Here is a 17204-nt window from a genome sequence, read left to right as displayed (position 1 = left end):
TCAGCAGTTCCCTCATACCTGTATCTGCAGAGGTAGGATTTCAAATGAACTCAAGCACTCTAGATGAAGTATCAGTTTTGTAGATAGGGCTTCCAAAAGCACAAATCTTTCACAATCTCATGTATCAAATTCGATAGAATGGCCCTCTCGATCTGTCTTCCTACCACATCCATGTCCTCATACAACTTGGTTGGCCAAGTTGTCATCTTCATCTCTTGAACAACAATGCTATCTAGAGTGTCAGACTCATGCATAAAAGGGTTCGAGTACAACTTGATCTGATTCCATAAGTCCTCCAACAAATTTTTTCCTTCTGATGGTGTGGCTGGACCTAGAACCCATCTCTTCAGCATGGGGCATCTTATCTTTGGACCAAGCATGCTTTGTAGAGCCTCATTTACCAAGTCGAACAGAAGTTTGTGTCCTATGGTTACATCGTTGTTGTAAGCGATGGAAGACTGTGTATCCGCATGGCCATATTTGTATGCTTCTTCCACTTCTTCAAAAACCTGGTGTGAGATTGGCCTTGTTAATTCATCCAACCTTGAGTTTGCAAGATCTGTGGAATTATCCTCGTAAAACCCAGCAGTGATGAGGATATCACGCAAATAAGACGCGTCCCTCTCTTCCATGTCATCTATTTCTTGCTCTTGAGACTTCTCTCCAGTTGCCTTATCCTGTCCACCATGCTCAATATTTACAGGCACAAACGGCTCTGCCAAAGAGATGTATCAAATTAAGTGTAAAATCTAGTTTATAAAACAGTTCAACATAAGAATAAATTATCATTTTTTTAAAGGGAAATAGAAGTATGCAGATCTGAGATAGTTGTTTCGTGTCCATAGTCATAAGATAAAATATCTAGGAACCTAAATTGTGTAATTCTAGTTAGAGTCAAGCACACTCACATATCCATTAGAGAAACATAACTACATGTTGTTTCATGATGGCAGTACCATAGGTAGACGTTAAGCATACTAGTCGAAAGCTACCTACCTCTAGCTGGAAGATCAGTGCTAAACTCTTCAGAGACACACGATGACGTATGATACTCCATGACCTCAAGTGGAGATATAGGACTCGGGTTATCTTGCCTGTAAAACTCATCAGGAGAAGCACTGGATACTGATGCTGGGCTTGGTGGCACCTCAGTAGCGTTTTCCTGAGACCGAACAGTTTATATAGAAACATACAATAAAAGTAGTCCCAGAAATATACAAAGTTTGAATACAAAAGCCTTGCCTGCAAAATCCCAGAATTGGTAACGATAGAAGGCGCAGTTTGTAACTCTTTCGCTGGATAGAAATCACTTTGGATTGGTTCCTTAATCAACCGATTCTTGTTTCCAAACAACTTACCTCTAAGATTTAAATTATGTTTTAAACTGGATACTGTTTCCTTTATGTTGAAACTATCTTTCCTCTGCCTTCTTGCTTCTGATAAATTATTAACAGATGATTCACGTTTTCTGCGGATTTGAGCCCCAGAAATGTGCTGGTCCTCCAAGAGGAGCTTCCCAAAAGGTGTTCCAGACACTGGTGCAGAGAATGATCTGGTTAGGTTTCGCTGTGATTCTGAGTCAACAGCCAGAAACTGTCGAGTATTTCTTGGAACTGATTCATGCGCAACTTTCTTGTTTTTCCAGTAATCTGCATTTTTACCTTTATTTGCAAAGTCAGATATCACCTTTCGTATTGCTTTCCCTGTCGTTAAGGAAGCACCTGAGCGTCCATGGTTAACTAGAGGACTCTCAAAAAATGACTCATTTTTCAGTACATTCTTTGATTTCTCTGCTAGGAATTTCCTCATATCTCTTCTAATGAACTCAGGCGAATCGAGTGCATTGATTTGTATGCCACTCCTAAATGATCTAGTGGAGTCTGATGGCATCAGAGTAGCTCCCATGTCTCTACTCACACTTTCTCTTATTCGTTGTGCTATGTCACGAGCAATTTGCTTTGTATCAACTGACCTTTCACCAAATGAAGACCTCACATCAGTTCCTCTAAATTCAACATTGTTTCTGTTCCTTCCTTGAATATCATTTTTGAGCCTTTCCTTCACCTCCTCAAGAAAATCTTTCATGCTACATCCCTTCCCTAACTGATTGGATGAAGCAGCTAATTGCTCCACAGTGTCATCCATCATATAAAAAGTAGGTTTCAGGATCACTATTCGTGTAGGTGAACTAGGTCTCTCCTTCTTACTATCAGTCTTAATGCCTGGAAAGTGTTCGAAATTGTTCATTTTGGTATCAAGTGTCGTATGCATGAAGGTGTTTGAGAAAGTTTTGGACTGTCCGTCCAAGTGTGTGTGTAAGTTGGTCACTTCTCGAGTAGCTACAGTTTGTTTGGCTGATGAAGCAATATCTACAAACTCTGTAGGTTTCTCTTCAGCAAAGTTTTTCTTTGCAGTAAGATATTTAGTCATTTTTTCTTTGTTCAGAATTTCCTGTGCAACAGTTTGATAATCCTTGATATCTCTCAAAACCTGATTCTTTTGTGACCCCGAGTGTTCCCACGATTTGGATGCTTGCCGTGACTCAAATTCCTTCTTGAACTTCTGCAGCAGCTCCTCCTGTGGATGTTTGCGTGGACGTGGTTTTCTTCTATTCACAGCTTTTGAATCTGGTGCGCTACCAGTCAGAACTAAGCTTTGTTTTAATTCTCTAGAGGACATAGAGCTACATGAAGTTTCTTTAACTGAATTAATCAGAATAGGGCTACTTGTGTCCATAGATTTTCTTGATCTGTAGATTTCATGTTCCTCCTTGAGAACTTTCAGACTTGGTTCTGGCATCGAGTCCATTCCCATCAATCGGGCCACAACACTTGGTGCAGCATGACTATCACTTGCCTGCCTAGAAATCTCTCCATCACTCAACTTCTTAATAGGGGTTCCATTGAGACAATTATTCACTTTAGAGGAGTGATGTTTCACCTGAAAAGAATTTTGATATTCAAAGGCTCTTCGATAGAATATCCATGACTGCATATATAAGTTTTTAGGTTGTGGAAAAGAAAAACTTGTAGTGGAAGTATGTTGTTTAGAAGATGCCATCATCTATGAACTTAAGACAAAAAACCAAGGTTTTGTTTCACTTTGGCAATCAGTGGTAGAGAAGATTATTGCAGAATTGGGTCGAAGCATAGCGTAGTATAAATTGTATATTTAATCTAACAACACATCATATAATCAATCCAACAAATACAAAGAAAAGCATAGAGAATCTTCATTACAGAGGTTTCTCAAAATAATCTTCAGTAAAGACAAGTTTCCAAAAATTTAAAATTGATCAGACGTCAAAAGGAAATGGATCTAATATCAGAATTCCAGACGCAAGCTTTTGTTATTTTTTCCCCTTAACCTTCTTAAAATTAGAGAAATAACTTCTTTCACGCTGTATCATAATTTTAATCGAACAAAATTGCATAACAGGGTGAGAGTGTAAAGTTCATAAAAATTTGAACTAAGTCTAAGACTGATGTTTAATCATTGAAGTGAGTAGTACATAGTAAAGCCTTATCTAAGTCAAAAGGTTATTCATATGTTAGAATAAAAGGATGTCATCAGTGACAAGAAGCTCCTAATTTTGATGTGCAATGTTTAAAATCACATATTTGTAAATATGGCACATATAGCTCACCTCTTCAGTGACATAGTGATACCCATAAGATGTGTTAATGGGTATATCCAAGCTATTCCGAGGAGCTTCGAAACCTACCATAATCAACAGAATCTTCTTAGGAAAAGGAAAGATCTAGCAATTATGATAAAACAAGAGATTATACAAACAAAAAATTCAAAAACCGCAATAGTTGCTTTTTTTTATTATTTTAAGATCTCAATCAGTAATCTAAGAAGGAGCACAGTTCGTACCATCCTCATGGTTCTTGTGTATGGATTTGTGGGATTTACCCAATTTGCTGGATTCAAAATTTTGTGTTATTCCTCTCATAGGCCCTGGCATGCTCCCAAATGCTTGATCAAGTTTGCTTATCAATCGTCAGAACAGCAATTTCCTATCAGAAATTGCAATATTGCAAGAATCAAAATTTTACTTTTTCATGCAATTTAATCAGCTATTATCACCAAACTCATTATTATCTACAAACCTTAATTTATCATATAAGAACAAAGCCAGACGATAAACATTGGAATGTCAATAAAAACAATTCCAACAAGCTATAATACAGGTATGGAATGAAGCAAAAAAAGAGATGGAAAAATCCAAATTGGAGGCGAAAAGCTCTCATCAAAATCACAGGGAAAAAAATCAATTGGAAAATCTCAATCACGGAAGCGGAGTTAATTTTTAGCTGAGAAAAACTACTGAAGAAAAAGTTTCCCATAGCAAAGAAATGGATCATCTACTCCGCTAAACAACACGAAGAACAAACAAACTCGAGATGCGGCGGTTGACCTGACTCCACAAACCTGCTCCGAAACGAGCACCGAACGTCGCATTAAACTTGCGACGCCCAGAAACAGAAAAAGGGTCAAAAATTTTCTTTTTCGTCAGGAAAACCTAATCCCAAAACACGAACAACTTGAATTAAAATCGCAGAGATGAGAGGTCAAACCTTTAGTACACAGCCCTCGTTTTCATCCTCCGCTGCGATCGAAGAGGCGAGGCGCATGAGGAGGAGGAGGATCGAAGAGGAGATTTTAAGAACGAAGAGAAGAGATCGACGAGGTTGAAGCTGGCCGTCTTTTTAACGCCAGCACGAACCCGAACCGTTTCCCCCGTCGCCGGCGTTTCTCCTAACCAGCTTGCAGTGGCAATTAAATTATTTTTTTTAAAAATAATTAAGGAAAAAAAGATATATTTGATTTTGTAGGGCTTTTACTTTGGGATTAAATTAATTTTACTTTCATTTCATTGATTAAAAATAGAGAATATTTTATTCTACACTATATTTTATTATATATTTTTAGTCCCTAAATTTTTTATGATTTTGGAGTTATTAAAGTTTCTCAAATTCCTTGATTAAAAGAGCATTTTTTTAAAAAAAATAAGTATTTTATATTTTAACAATATCTTTATCTAATATTTTTTAAAATAAAATTACTTTAATAGTATTCACCAATTTTAATTAACTTTGATCATTCTAATTAAATTATAACATTTTTAATTAATATTGAGCATTTTTATCAAATTATTTAGTAATTTTAAATATATTAGAATAATTTTGATCAAATTTATTAGGATAATAAGTGCCCTTTTAATATTTTTTTAAAAATAAAGTACTTTTTAACAATAAATGTAAATAAATATTATCTTTTTAATTTTTATCATTTAGAAATTAATTTACTGTCATATGCACACAACCTCCTCTATTTTGAAATAGTTGGTAATAGATCCAAATGATAAGGATAAATGAAAATCTTAAAACTATTAGAGACATTTTGAAAAAGAGTAAAATAGTTTTATTTTTATTAAAAAGAATTAAATATAATTTTTATCGACGAAATTAATTAATTAAAAGAGGCGACAACTCACAGGGAAAAGAATAAAAAGGTTAGTTGGCCGTTGCTTTTCGCGCGTTGCATTTGGCGCCATTTTTAAAAATGGTTTAATCTGCCGTCTGCAAACGGCGCGTTCCGCCGATTCCGGTGCCTCGCGGAGCAGGATAACTTTCAACGTAATTATTCATTTAAGTGTACATCTATTTTTTTTCATCTAATTTCATTCGATTAATTTTAAAAATAAACGGTCTATTTTTTATTTATCTATTAAATAAATTTAAAATATAATTTATACATAATTAAAGTTCGACTTTTAAAATATTCAATTTAAAGAATTATAAAAATACTAGACATCCAGATCAATTTAGGTTCATTAATACTTTTGGATAAAACTATAAAAAAGTATAATATTTTTGGGCAAAACTACTACAATATTATTGAACTAGTCGGATAAAGATAGATAATTTTAAGTATAAAATTTAGGGTAAGTACCTAAATTTTTTTTAATATATTTGGGTAAAAGTTAGAAGGACGTCCTTTTATTTTCTCAATTATCAAAGAAGTTCCACTTTAATTCTTTATCAAAAGGATGTTTCACCTCATTATGCTACCATGTATATTTACTCAAATGCTCTCCTATATTATTTTGTATTGTTATCTTAATTTCTCGAAAGTGCGAGTTACGGTTCACAGTTGTGATAAATCATCTAATTTCGTAACAATGCGTCCGACATATTTAATATTAGAAATTATTTACATTGTGGTAGCTATGATTTTGTAACTGCTATAATTCATACTTAACCTATTCAAAAATATTCATATTATAGCAATTATGAAATCGTAGTTGCTATAATGTTGTAGCAACTACGAAACTATAACTATTACAACTTTTATAATAGCTATGAAACTGTAACTACTACAACGTGGATTCAACTTGCTCACCTAATATTCATGTTATAATAGTTATAAATCGTAACTGTCACAGCGTGAATATTTTTAAATTTAAATATATCAGACGTGTTGTAGTAACAATAAAATTATAACTGTTACCACATGTATAGTAACTATAATTTTATAGTTGTTATAATATGTCTGACATATTCAGAAATTAAATGAGAAATTTAAATAGAGATAACAATATAAAATAGTACCAGAGACATTTAGATAACTATACCTAATAGAATAGTGAGATGGGGTGCCTTTTTGATAAAGATGAAAATGAGGTCTTTGATGATTTAAAAATAAAGAGACTTCATTTGATTTTTATCCAATATATTCCATCAAAAGTCGTTCTCATCATAATTTTTTAAAAATATTTATGAGATACATAACCAAACATCATGAGAGTTTGACCATGGCTCCCTGATTAGAAACTAATTAAAAGCTGAGTTGTAACATGCACAGTCTTGCCTGTCCAAAGAAGGTAGACATTCTCTTTAAATTGTTAATTAATTGATTAATTAACTAAAGTGTTCATTAGTTGATTAATTAACTAAAGTGTTGATAAAAAAATTCCATGACAATTGTAAAGATTAGGTAACCTCTTGATTACTTGTGTGTTGGAAAGGCAACCCTAGAAAACTTCACCCTTTGAGTATCAAAATTTTCAAGGGGCATGTGGACCAACAACAACAATTTCTTCTTTTGGATCGGACGACAAGTCACTCGACAACAATAAAAAAAATCAAGATTCTTCTAGTTGAAGACATTCATGATCAAGGATGGACATTCCCTCAACTTTATAAATACTAATAAATTTTTACAAAATCTCATCAATTTGAACTAATGTCTCGTTTGATCATCAAGGACCATCGAATTGATCTCTCGCCACCTCCTCCCTCGGTCATGATCTTCCTTTAACACCTTGTAACTCGACTCGAGTGGGTCTGAACTCTAAAGGGTCTTAATATCTTTAGTTGTATAGGAGTCATGATGATGGCATGTGTTGTGCATTGATAATGTTCTTGACATTCCATATCGATTTCTCCCTTTCTTTTATCACCTTTAACTACAAATGATAAATAAAAGGATCACCGACACAAGTGATATAACAATGGATTAGGTTCAAAAGCCGTTATTCTCCGAACCACTCCTTAACTTTGTAAGAGGCTTAGCACGTATCTCTCTACGTGTGAGAATCCTCTTATTGAATTGCATCCTTATTCAACCATTAGTATCCTCATCTCTATAACAAAAATATCATAAAGGTTAGTAAACTTGCCATGATTGATTCATAGTGGGAGATATTTTATATTTTGTTGATTTATTACGTGATAATTTTATTTTTTTTTAAGTAATTCTATGTTATAAGACCTATCATGTTGATGATTGAGCCCAGCCCGTGATGGCTTGTGATGGGCCGTAAGCCCTCGAACCGGTTCGCTCAATCCGCCGGCCCGAGTCGGTTCAAAAACAGATCCGCGATCTGATCTCAAAGACCACTGCTGATTCGACCGGGTTCAACCAATTTGGGCCGGCCATGGAGACATCAGAGATATTGATGATGGGCGGCAGCTCCCGTGCTTCGTCTCACTCTCTCTCCTCTTCCTCTGAATCGCTCGCGAAAACGATCTGGTAGCTGAACGCCATGGCGGCAATCGCGAGCTCCCTCGTCTCCTTCAGAGATCCCTCCTTCCGAGAGCACTCCGGTATTCTTCCTACTACTGGCGTTGGTATAAACAAATTGTGAGATCCGCTGCTTCTCGTTCTCGTGTTTTGGGGGAAAGACAAAGATGGATTTGCTTGTCTACCACCGTTTCATTTACTTCCGTTTATTTGGCGTTCGGGAAATTCTTAATACCTGATGTAGGATTGTGGCCTCGTTTGTTCAGTCCATTTTTTTTCTTCCTGATTTCGTGTTTCTATTGGCTTTCTGATCGCTCAGGATCTTTTTTTTTTAAATTTTTTTTTTTTTCATTCCAGGAAATACGTTGAAGACATTGGAGAAATCTTTTGTCACTTGCCATCCATTGGGCTCGTCTTCTGTTCCTCTTCGCCAAATGAGGGCTGGAGTTACAACTCCCAAGCGTCAATTAATCCTTCGATCTGCCTATAGGTGATCTAGTTGTTATCTAAAAAGTTGTTACTTTTTCTTAAAGTTCTGAAACCGTTTGTTGATTTACTCGTATTTAGTTATGGTTGCTTATCCAAGATATCGTGATAGAAAGAGTTCAGTCTGGTTAGAATTATGATTAAAAATATGTTGAATTTAGTATCATGATTAACCAAACCAGGGCTTAGATTCAGGTGCAAATTGAATAATGATTTACATAATTGTTATAGTTTGTTGGGACTTTCTTAATCAGTTCTATCAAAGTGTACAATAATTTAGTAATAGACTAGAAGTTCTTGAATCAGCAAACATGTTTAGTTGTTTTTAATTTTTAAACTCATAACTCCTTGCTTGCCAGAGGAAATGGAAGATTAATCGCTACAAGTTCTCTCTGATACCAATTAGCATATATGCCAACAGTTTACTATTATGCATCTGATTTTTATAATAATTTTGTTACCAAGAAAGGCAGCAGTGCTTTTTTTTTTTTTTTACGAAATGGATCATGAAAAATTGTTTGAAGTTACCTACTGGTGAGCTAATTCAATATGGGGAAATCTTAAGTACTATGTGCAGAATGAAACTTGCGAGGAGCTACAGAGTTGACTTAACAAAATCCAACAATATGAAGAAAGAAATTTCTGGGCTACTCCAAATGTAGCAAATAAAAGAAAATCTCAAGTTCTCTTAGACATGGACATTTAATTAAGAAGCCTGTCATTAATTTTCTTAGATGATACCAAATTTGATGCCACTATTTAAGTCTCTAACGGCGCTGCTATTTTCAGTCTACTGGATTTCACTAGATTTGGAATTAAATTTAAATTTGAAGCCTATCACAAAATCCAGAAAGGAGAATCACTTTATCAATTTTATGCACCAAGGTTTATAATGATATACTATGAAGAGATTGAACTTGATTCGACTTTGTTCCTAACTAATTAGTGCCAATTTTTTGTGCATTGTGCAATGGACATAGAGAGGGTGGAAGGCCAAACACTGCAAGCACATTCATTGGTGGCTTTTTGCTGGGAGGAGTGATGGTTGGGACACTTGCTTGTGTCTATGCACCTAAGGTATGGAGTGATCTTTTCTTATTTAGCTAACATCATCATTTCGATATGTTCCATATGTGGATGACTCAATTTTTGCATGATTAGCAAATTAAAGCTTCACCTTTTGCATCACTTTCTAGTTGAAGTTAAACTAGAACTTCAGTCTTGATACAATAAGCTGTACAGTGAAGGGAAACTTTTTTTGAACAGCTGCTTTTGTATGATTGCAAGAGTTCTTGTCATGTGCATCAGTGCATACCTGTGGCTTTTGTGCATGCATTTTGATTAGTCATAACTAATGATAAACAAGTTAGAACTTTCATTTCAAGCTGATGCAAATTTTCTTGAAGGCATTCACAAAGTAGGGACATGATTGTCATTTTAGTATTCTTTCTGATAAATGATCTTTGTTCCAGATCAGCAAAGCACTAGATGGCACAGACAAAAAAGAACTAATGAGGAAGTTGCCAAAGTTCATCTATGACGAGGAGAAAGCTTTGGAGGTACGCATTATCATTGTAGTTTTAACTTGCATGGCAGAAGAATCATATTACAACCAAACAATTTTAGCTGTCTCCCTATTATTTGACTCACTGATCACTCATGCCCATAAAGAGAATGGCATTATTCCTCTAGGTGATAGAAAAATTGAAGGAAGAACAACAGCTAAAATGAAAATGTTTGGAATCAATTTGTTCTATGTTAAAGATCAGACTATAGATACAAAATATTAGAATTAGATTCCTAGATAATATTCTGAACTGTACACAAACAAAAAATATCTCGTCAATCACAGTTCCTGAACATTAAGGAAACCCATTACAGATAGGAGATTACAGATTTGCAATATGAGTCACATAAAAGGATTTTGCATTGGCCAATATTCACCAAGCTTACTCAATGCCAGGACATGATTCTTGTAGCCAATATAGTTGGGTCATACAAAGTGCAAATAATGTAATGATAAGATATGATTTTACTTAAAGAAGAATCACAGAATTGATCAACATAGCGAAATCAATTAGTTGTTGTTCAATTATGCGATGGGAAAAAAGGTTTTAAAATTTCATTCTGCCTCAGTAGGAGAAATTTATCGTTTTGTTCGCTGACCTGCACACGGAACACTTCAATACACCTGATATGCAAGCAATGTCATAGTTCCATGATTTTTGCAGTTTTGGTTGTGAGTTGAAGTGAGCCAAGTTGATTTGTGAGTCTTCCATAGTGTCAGGCAAGCATCTTCCTCAACCACGAGCTTCTTCATAGTTTTGGCTGCAAGCGAGATGGATTGGATGGGTTGATTTACAAGTGGGGTGGTTTGTCGATTTGCTAGCAGAGGTGTGTGGGTCGATTTGCTAGCTGGCGGTTGCAGCCAGCTATGGCAGATTTGACAAGGTGACCTTCTCTTAGGTGCCATCAACACCACATGTTGGCATACCAGCACAACACTGGTACTGTTTCGTTCCAGCTGGAGATGGAAACCCAGGTTTGGAATGAAATTTTTAACTTTGGTGGGAAGGTGAAATTGGATTGATCACATTTCAAAAGTTTGGTCTGTTCTGTGTTGAATGATTGATTTAACTAGTCATTGCACAATCACAAAACTGATGCACGTAGCCTAACCTCAAATAGTTGTCTGCCCTTGATGTGGTGGAAAACAAAGTTTCAGATTTAGTTCCATGCCGATTGGCATGGGTAAAATTTATTGTTCTGTGGATCGACCAACATATGGAGCACTTGAATGCACCTGATAAACCTCTTATTTAGTCCCACAAGTTGTGAGCATCTTCTGCAGGTTCAGGCAAGCATCTATCTAGCTGCCAGCACCTTCTGCAGTTCCATGCCAATCGACATGGGTAAAAATTTATTGTTCTTCCAGTCAACCGCTCACATGGAACACTTAAATCCATCCAATTCGCAAATCTCTTATTTAGTCCCGCAAATTGTGAGCATCTTCTGCAGGTTCAGGCAAGCATCTGTCTCAGCTGCCAGCGCCTTCTTTAGTTCCAGCTGGGAACAGAGGTGGATAGGTCTATTTGTGAGCATCTTCTGCACAGGCTGTGAGTGAAGGTGGGTGGGTCGATTGACAAGCAAGTGGAGGTAGGCAGAGGTTGTTATTTGGTCTTCTGCAGGTCATTGACTGCAAGCTTGGGCATATTCTACGAGCGATAAGTTGCCACAGCCTCTTCTGCTTCTCTTCGGTTTCATTCACCTTATCAGTGCCACTGGAAGATTTTAAACCTTGGTGGAAAAGCTGAATTGAATGATCACATTTCAAAAGTTCAATCTGTTTGGTATTGAATAGTTGACTTATCTAGTTATTGCACACACTAAGGAGCCTTCTAAATTGCAGCTCTGCTTTGAATTATTCATCTGATTTGATTTGCTCACTAGTGTTTAGCTGATGGATCTTCAATTTCATGGTTAAATGTTCTTTTTTTTTTCTAGTTTGATGCCTCCTAATTAAACAGCAGATGGATCTTCTAGCAATTTAATTCTAGTTCCATACTGAAACAACAACTTCATATCACTCACAATTCCGATAACTCACAAAGTCATCTATGCTTTCATGCCTTTTGTTAGTGTTAAGCCTGGTTTTGCCGTTTCGGTACACTAACGATAGCAATCGGTGACTGCAGAAAACCAGGAAGGTGCTGACGCAAAAGATTGAAGAACTTAACTTGGCGATCGACCAGGTATCTTCTGAAATCCATGGGAATGACAAGCCAAATGAAGTGACTGTGTCTCCTAATGAGATTGAAGCTGCTATATGAAACGCCAACTTGGGGGTTCATCAGTTGCTACTGCTCTCTTTCTCCTTCTTTGTTCATCTGCAAAATACACCATGTAGTTTTGTCAAACTCTTAAGGTTACATCACATTTAGTTTTGCATTAATTAGAATTTCTCCTCTCAAGTGTTATTGTTCATGCATGCAAACATTGTTCTTTAATAGGGGTAGCTTTTTTTTTCTGAAAAAAAATAATTGCAAAAAAATTTGAAAATATTAATTTCTCATGGAATTGTTGTTGTATTTTTTAGCTTTTTTTTTTGTATTATTTCATTCTTCAAATGGTATTTATGTTTTCCTTTGTGTATTTGTATAAGAAATAGGTGTTCTTGAAAGAGCAAAGCAAAACTCCAAATTAGTGAGTTATTGTTAAATCTAGTGTCATGCTTAGTAGAACATATGCCTAAGGATAGAAATTAGATCAATCATAAAACCGAAATTAAAGTTCCGAACATGTTCCATATGAAGTTAGATAATTAAGATATAATTAGGTTAAATTACAATTTTTTTTCTTCACATTACAATAGTAGTATCTTGAAGATTCCTTGTGAAACATGTCGATCGATTTTTGAATACAATTCTCAAGTTCCCGTTATCGACTTAAAGTGTTTGAAGTTTCTCCTAAAAAGAATCTTAATTGTTGTTTGATTTTCCCCTATAGCTCTTGGTCATCTATCTTCGAGGAATCAATGCAATCAAATATCAACTTAATAGAACATCCATAATGCATAAGAAACTTATCGACAAAATTTTTAAGTGGATCTAAGGTTAAGTGGGAGTCGTAATGAGTCAAAGAGAATCTAAGACGAGACAAGTAGAACTCTTAGTAGGTCAAAGTAGATCTAAGATTAGATAAGTGAAAATCTTAGTGAGTCAAAGTTAGTCGATATTAAATAGATGATGAAATTCTAAAGGTTAGGCCTCTTGGTAAAAAAAGTACTAGTAAATTAAGGTTGATCGGTATAAAATAAATAAAGAAGTTTCGAAGATAAAATCTCTATAGGAAGTCTCAAGACCTCTTGGCAAGACAGCAAAATCTTGAAGGTATGATACCTTGGCAAATAAATTTAAGTGAGATAAGAATCTAATAATGAAACATGCAACAAAAGCTAAAACAAGTAGAAAAAAAGTTCAATCTTTATAATTTATTTATTATATATTTTTTAATAATTCAAATGCATAAATTTCATTCAACTAATTTTAGAGATAGATAATTTTTTTCTTAATTCAAGCACAAATTATAACACTAAGAGGTCAATCTCTAAAATATTGATGTTTATTAGGATTTTAAAAAATGATTTATAAAACATAAATCATACAGTCAAAAGTCAACATTATTATAGACACAAACAAATAAACAAGTAAATTGACATAAAAAAGAATGGTTAAAGAAAATAAATTGAAGTTGAAAAGTAGAATAAATTAAAGTCTGTTGTTTAATTTTTAAAATATTGTTTATTATTATTTTAAAAAAAAGATAGGACAAATTATTCCGGTGCTTTTAATTTCATGCAAATAAACAACTTAAAATAAATAAAAAGTATACATCATTTATTTATTAAGTTTGTGGTTATCACTTATTTAAGGAGATCCGAATTTGCATTTTTTTTTTCGAAACTTAAATCGATTTTTTTTCTCTATTTCTGTTACGATCGAACCTCTATATATACGGGGACAGAGAAAGAAAAAAAAAAATCGAGATCGATCTCTTTCCCTGCCTTCCAAATCGGAACCCTAACCTGAAGGCCAATGGAGTTTCTCCCGTCGATGGAGGAGCAGCAGCTTCTGGTCTCGTCCTTCCTTCAGATCGTCGTCGGCCAGACCACCGCCATCGCCACCCAATTCCTTCAGGTACGACCCCTTTCTGCAAAATTTTGCCTCTTTGTAGACCTCGGCCCATCAATTCGTCCCTCGGTGCCCCGATCTGTTCCTAACGGGATAGATGGATTGCGCAGGCAACAAGATGGAATCTTCACGACGCTATTCGACTCTTCGTTCATGTCAAAGATGGCGGTGGGGTATCATCGCCTTCCATGCCTCCGCTGATCAATGGAAATCTTAGGTGAGCTTGGTCGGCCTGCTGCACATCAAATTTAGTTCAGTTTTCGGATGATTTTTCTGAAATTGTGATATGAAAATTGGCTTCTTCCACTTGTTCATGTTCTAATTAGATAATAAAGAAAGAGAAGTTTGGCCTTTTAAGCTCAATCAAAAATCTTATGTTATTCCGAAGAGATATCTACTTCATGTCAACCAAAAGCCAATTTGTAGCTTTAGCAAGGACATTGTTTGGCCTAAGAAATGCCAAAACTTTGATTTGATTGTAATAAGATAAGGATTATTAGGATCAAAAAGGGATATTGACCAGTAACATAGGTTTGTTGATAAGACTGTGTTATATGTAACATTGTTAATCTTGTCTTTTTCCTCCATTCTACTTCAGGCTTCAATCAGGTCAAGTGCTTGCATCCTGCAATTCTGATTTAGTATCGAGACGAGCTGCATGGGAGTCAAAAGAAAGTGTACCTTCAACAGCAAATGCTTCCCATGATAAACTTTCTTCACTGCCGTTTGACTTGATGCGCCAAGGAATTTCTGACAAGGTGGCTATACTATAAGTTCTCTTGCTTTCTCAGTAATGTCACTTGGATATTTATTTGCTAAATTTTTCCTGCAGTTTCAGGAAAAATATGGAGAATTAATTAGTTATTTACAAATTGCAACTGGTTTAATTTAGGAAATGTGTGTATATCTATATCTATGAGCATGACTTATTATTTAGTATGCTAGTCATCTTATACCTAATTTGGTGTTTTTTGTTTGTGTCGTTTGGGAACCCTTATTCACCAGGCCTGTCAAAATGAGAACAGTTTTGTTTGGCATTTAGTGGACTTTTGATTGACTGGTAACTGTATCATGCAAGTGTTTTTTCTCTCCCATTGATTATGACTCCAACTGTAATTGATTTAGCGCGTACAAATTGTAACTGCCTAATAGCTGCAAAATTGTAACACCTTTCCCAATATACTCACAAATTTTTGATATTGTTATCTCTTTTACACTTTGTGTCAACTACATTATAGGGAGGAACATTGCATAATAAGTGAAAATGCTAATCCTTGTAATTGTCAACGAATGAAATTTGACTGGGGCTCTAGCTATTATCCTTCCTCTATATGATTAACTTAGATCTCCATTATTGACAGTATTTCTTTTGTAGGGTTTTCTCATGTTCGGTCCAAAGGCAAATCATTCTTTTCTTTGTCAAAAACGTCAAAGACCTTTTGATTCTACATTGCTGAACATACAAGGTAATTCAGACTCTGTTGCTTACTATATAAAACATCTGATCAAATCAAACAAATTGGTTGCTTAATGAAATTCTCGTCTTTTTGTTATTGATGACAACTATGAAATTTCATGATCGATTTGTACAAGTCATATAGATATTTGGGATTTTCTGGATCATTTGTATCTTTTATTTGCTTCTGGGGTTATATCTTCAAACAAACAATTATCAGATTCGACCGCTAACAATAAACATTATAAGTTTGGATTCTGGGTTGTCAAGTTCATCTGTATTCACCTTGCCTTCATTGTTTATTCCTAATAGATCCTTCTAAGAGGCAACACCTACTTGACGAGGAACCTAACCTGGACAAAAATGGTGGAGCCTTCTCAAGTGGAAAGCTGATTTATCCTATTCTTCCAGAAGAACCACAGGCTACCAAAGAAGTTTGTAGGATACGGATTCGTCTCCCTGACGATGGACATTTTATTCAGCGAAACTTTCTCCGAGCTGACTCAACAAAGGTACTTTTTCTATCAAAGTCACTTGCTTTCCGATCTCTTCATTTCATGTCCCTAACATGAATTTCATCATCGGCCATGCAGCTTCTGTGGTCTTTCTGTTCTTTGCATCTAGAGGATGGCCAAAAGCAAGGTTTCCACTTCACTCAAGTCATTCCCGGTGCATCGAAAACCCTGACATACCATAGCAACCTAACTTTTGAAGAAGCCGGATTATCAAATTGGCTGATCACATTGGTTTGGGATTGAATACAGTTAGTTTGTCGACGATCAGGGATCCAAATTTGCAGCAAGAAAGGTTTCTGTAATGCCTGCCATGCTTACTTGAATAACCTTGTGCATAGCCACCAAGAAATACCATTACATTCTCATTCTTGACACCGATGCACATCGAAGAACCAAGGCGTCACCGAAGAAGCTATTGCCACTGGCGAGCCCAGACCTAGCGAGCTCGGCTATATTTGGGCAGGGGCTTTCAAATTATGGAATGGCATGGAATGAATTGAAGTTATGATTTATAGTTTTTTTGTTTTTCTGTGTTCATTCCCTGTTCTTTATTTCTTCTATAATTATGAATACAGAAGATATGCTTGTTCCATACCTTGTTGATATCATAAGTTCAAGGAGATGTCCTTGATCCAAAGTATTTATAATTTATTGAAAATACTTTCTTTTAATATTTTAGTACTTTAATAATACCACCCCCAAAAATTTTTGAAAGTTAATTATTTAAACGTTTATATCAATAATTATTTCTTATGTGCTACATAATTTAATTTAATTTATTTTAGAAAATGAAACACTTTTAGTTTAATTTTCGATGATTTTCCCCACCACATAGATTGTAAAATTAATTACAGTCTATTATTTTTTAAAAAATTATCTAAATGATTAAAAACTGATCATATAATAAATTCGGACCTTTATTGGGCCTAACATAGATTTTGGGCCTCAATATGGAATATTATTGGGCCACATTATGGACCGAGTTTGATTTGATAGGTAATTGCAAATTTGCCATCCGCTTTT

General features: G+C 35.2%; 3 protein-coding genes across 3 annotated transcripts; 2 read left to right on the top strand and 1 right to left on the bottom strand.

Moving 5' to 3' along the window:
- Nucleotides 1-71: 71 nt before the first annotated feature.
- LOC141825907 (uncharacterized) lies at nucleotides 72-3958 on the bottom strand. The gene is made up of 5 exons (XM_074713174.1): nucleotides 3880-3958; nucleotides 3647-3720; nucleotides 1243-2940; nucleotides 997-1162; nucleotides 72-715 (listed from the first exon to the last, which is right to left on the bottom strand). Exons 1-5 carry the CDS (start codon nucleotides 3956-3958, stop codon nucleotides 72-74), a joined length of 2661 nt encoding a protein of 886 aa, XP_074569275.1.
- Nucleotides 3959-8026: 4068 nt separating this feature from the next.
- On the top strand, nucleotides 8027-12573 carry LOC141828362 (uncharacterized). The gene is made up of 5 exons (XM_074715787.1): nucleotides 8027-8117; nucleotides 8392-8524; nucleotides 9501-9597; nucleotides 9993-10079; nucleotides 12216-12573. The coding sequence occupies exons 1-5, from the start codon at nucleotides 8057-8059 to the stop codon at nucleotides 12348-12350; spliced, it is 513 nt and encodes a 170-aa protein (XP_074571888.1). The 5' UTR covers nucleotides 8027-8056; the 3' UTR covers nucleotides 12351-12573.
- Nucleotides 12574-14052: 1479 nt separating this feature from the next.
- Nucleotides 14053-16773, top strand: LOC141828436 (putative plant UBX domain-containing protein 14). Its single transcript, XM_074715864.1, has 6 exons — nucleotides 14053-14216; nucleotides 14321-14427; nucleotides 14809-14968; nucleotides 15586-15676; nucleotides 15979-16178; nucleotides 16260-16773. Exons 1-6 carry the CDS (start codon nucleotides 14115-14117, stop codon nucleotides 16422-16424), a joined length of 825 nt encoding a protein of 274 aa, XP_074571965.1. The 5' UTR covers nucleotides 14053-14114; the 3' UTR covers nucleotides 16425-16773.
- The last annotated feature ends 431 nt before the right edge of the window (nucleotides 16774-17204 follow it).

Source organism: Curcuma longa, chromosome 4 (assembly GCF_044706935.1).
Source record: "Curcuma longa cultivar G26 ecotype Majalengka, Jawa Barat chromosome 4, ITB_CL_G26_1.1, whole genome shotgun sequence".
NCBI classification, from domain to species: domain Eukaryota; kingdom Viridiplantae; phylum Streptophyta; class Magnoliopsida; order Zingiberales; family Zingiberaceae; genus Curcuma; species Curcuma longa.
Note: the sequence above shows the minus strand (reverse complement) of the source record. Positions and strands in the feature narration are given on the sequence as shown.

What these genes read in the sequence shown, in the direction of transcription:
- LOC141825907 (XM_074713174.1), bottom strand. Translation starts at nt 3,958, where the DNA reads ATGAGAGGAATAACACAAAATTTTGAATCCAGCAAATTGGGTAAATCC. An exon ending in ACACAAGAACCATGAGGATG is followed by an intron (nt 3,721 to 3,879) that starts GTACGAACTGTG and finishes TGATTATGGTAG; the next exon opens with GTTTCGAAGCTCCTCGGAAT. An exon ending in CCAATTCTGGGATTTTGCAG is followed by an intron (nt 1,163 to 1,242) that starts GCAAGGCTTTTG and finishes GTTCGGTCTCAG; the next exon opens with GAAAACGCTACTGAGGTGCC.
- LOC141828362 (XM_074715787.1), top strand. Translation starts at nt 8,057, where the DNA reads ATGGCGGCAATCGCGAGCTCCCTCGTCTCCTTCAGAGATCCCTCCTTC. An exon ending in ATCCTTCGATCTGCCTATAG is followed by an intron (nt 8,525 to 9,500) that starts GTGATCTAGTTG and finishes CAATGGACATAG; the next exon opens with AGAGGGTGGAAGGCCAAACA. An exon ending in CTTGTGTCTATGCACCTAAG is followed by an intron (nt 9,598 to 9,992) that starts GTATGGAGTGAT and finishes TCTTTGTTCCAG; the next exon opens with ATCAGCAAAGCACTAGATGG.
- LOC141828436 (XM_074715864.1), top strand. Translation starts at nt 14,115, where the DNA reads ATGGAGTTTCTCCCGTCGATGGAGGAGCAGCAGCTTCTGGTCTCGTCC. An exon ending in GCCAAGGAATTTCTGACAAG is followed by an intron (nt 14,969 to 15,585) that starts GTGGCTATACTA and finishes TTTCTTTTGTAG; the next exon opens with GGTTTTCTCATGTTCGGTCC. An exon ending in TACATTGCTGAACATACAAG is followed by an intron (nt 15,677 to 15,978) that starts GTAATTCAGACT and finishes TATTCCTAATAG; the next exon opens with ATCCTTCTAAGAGGCAACAC.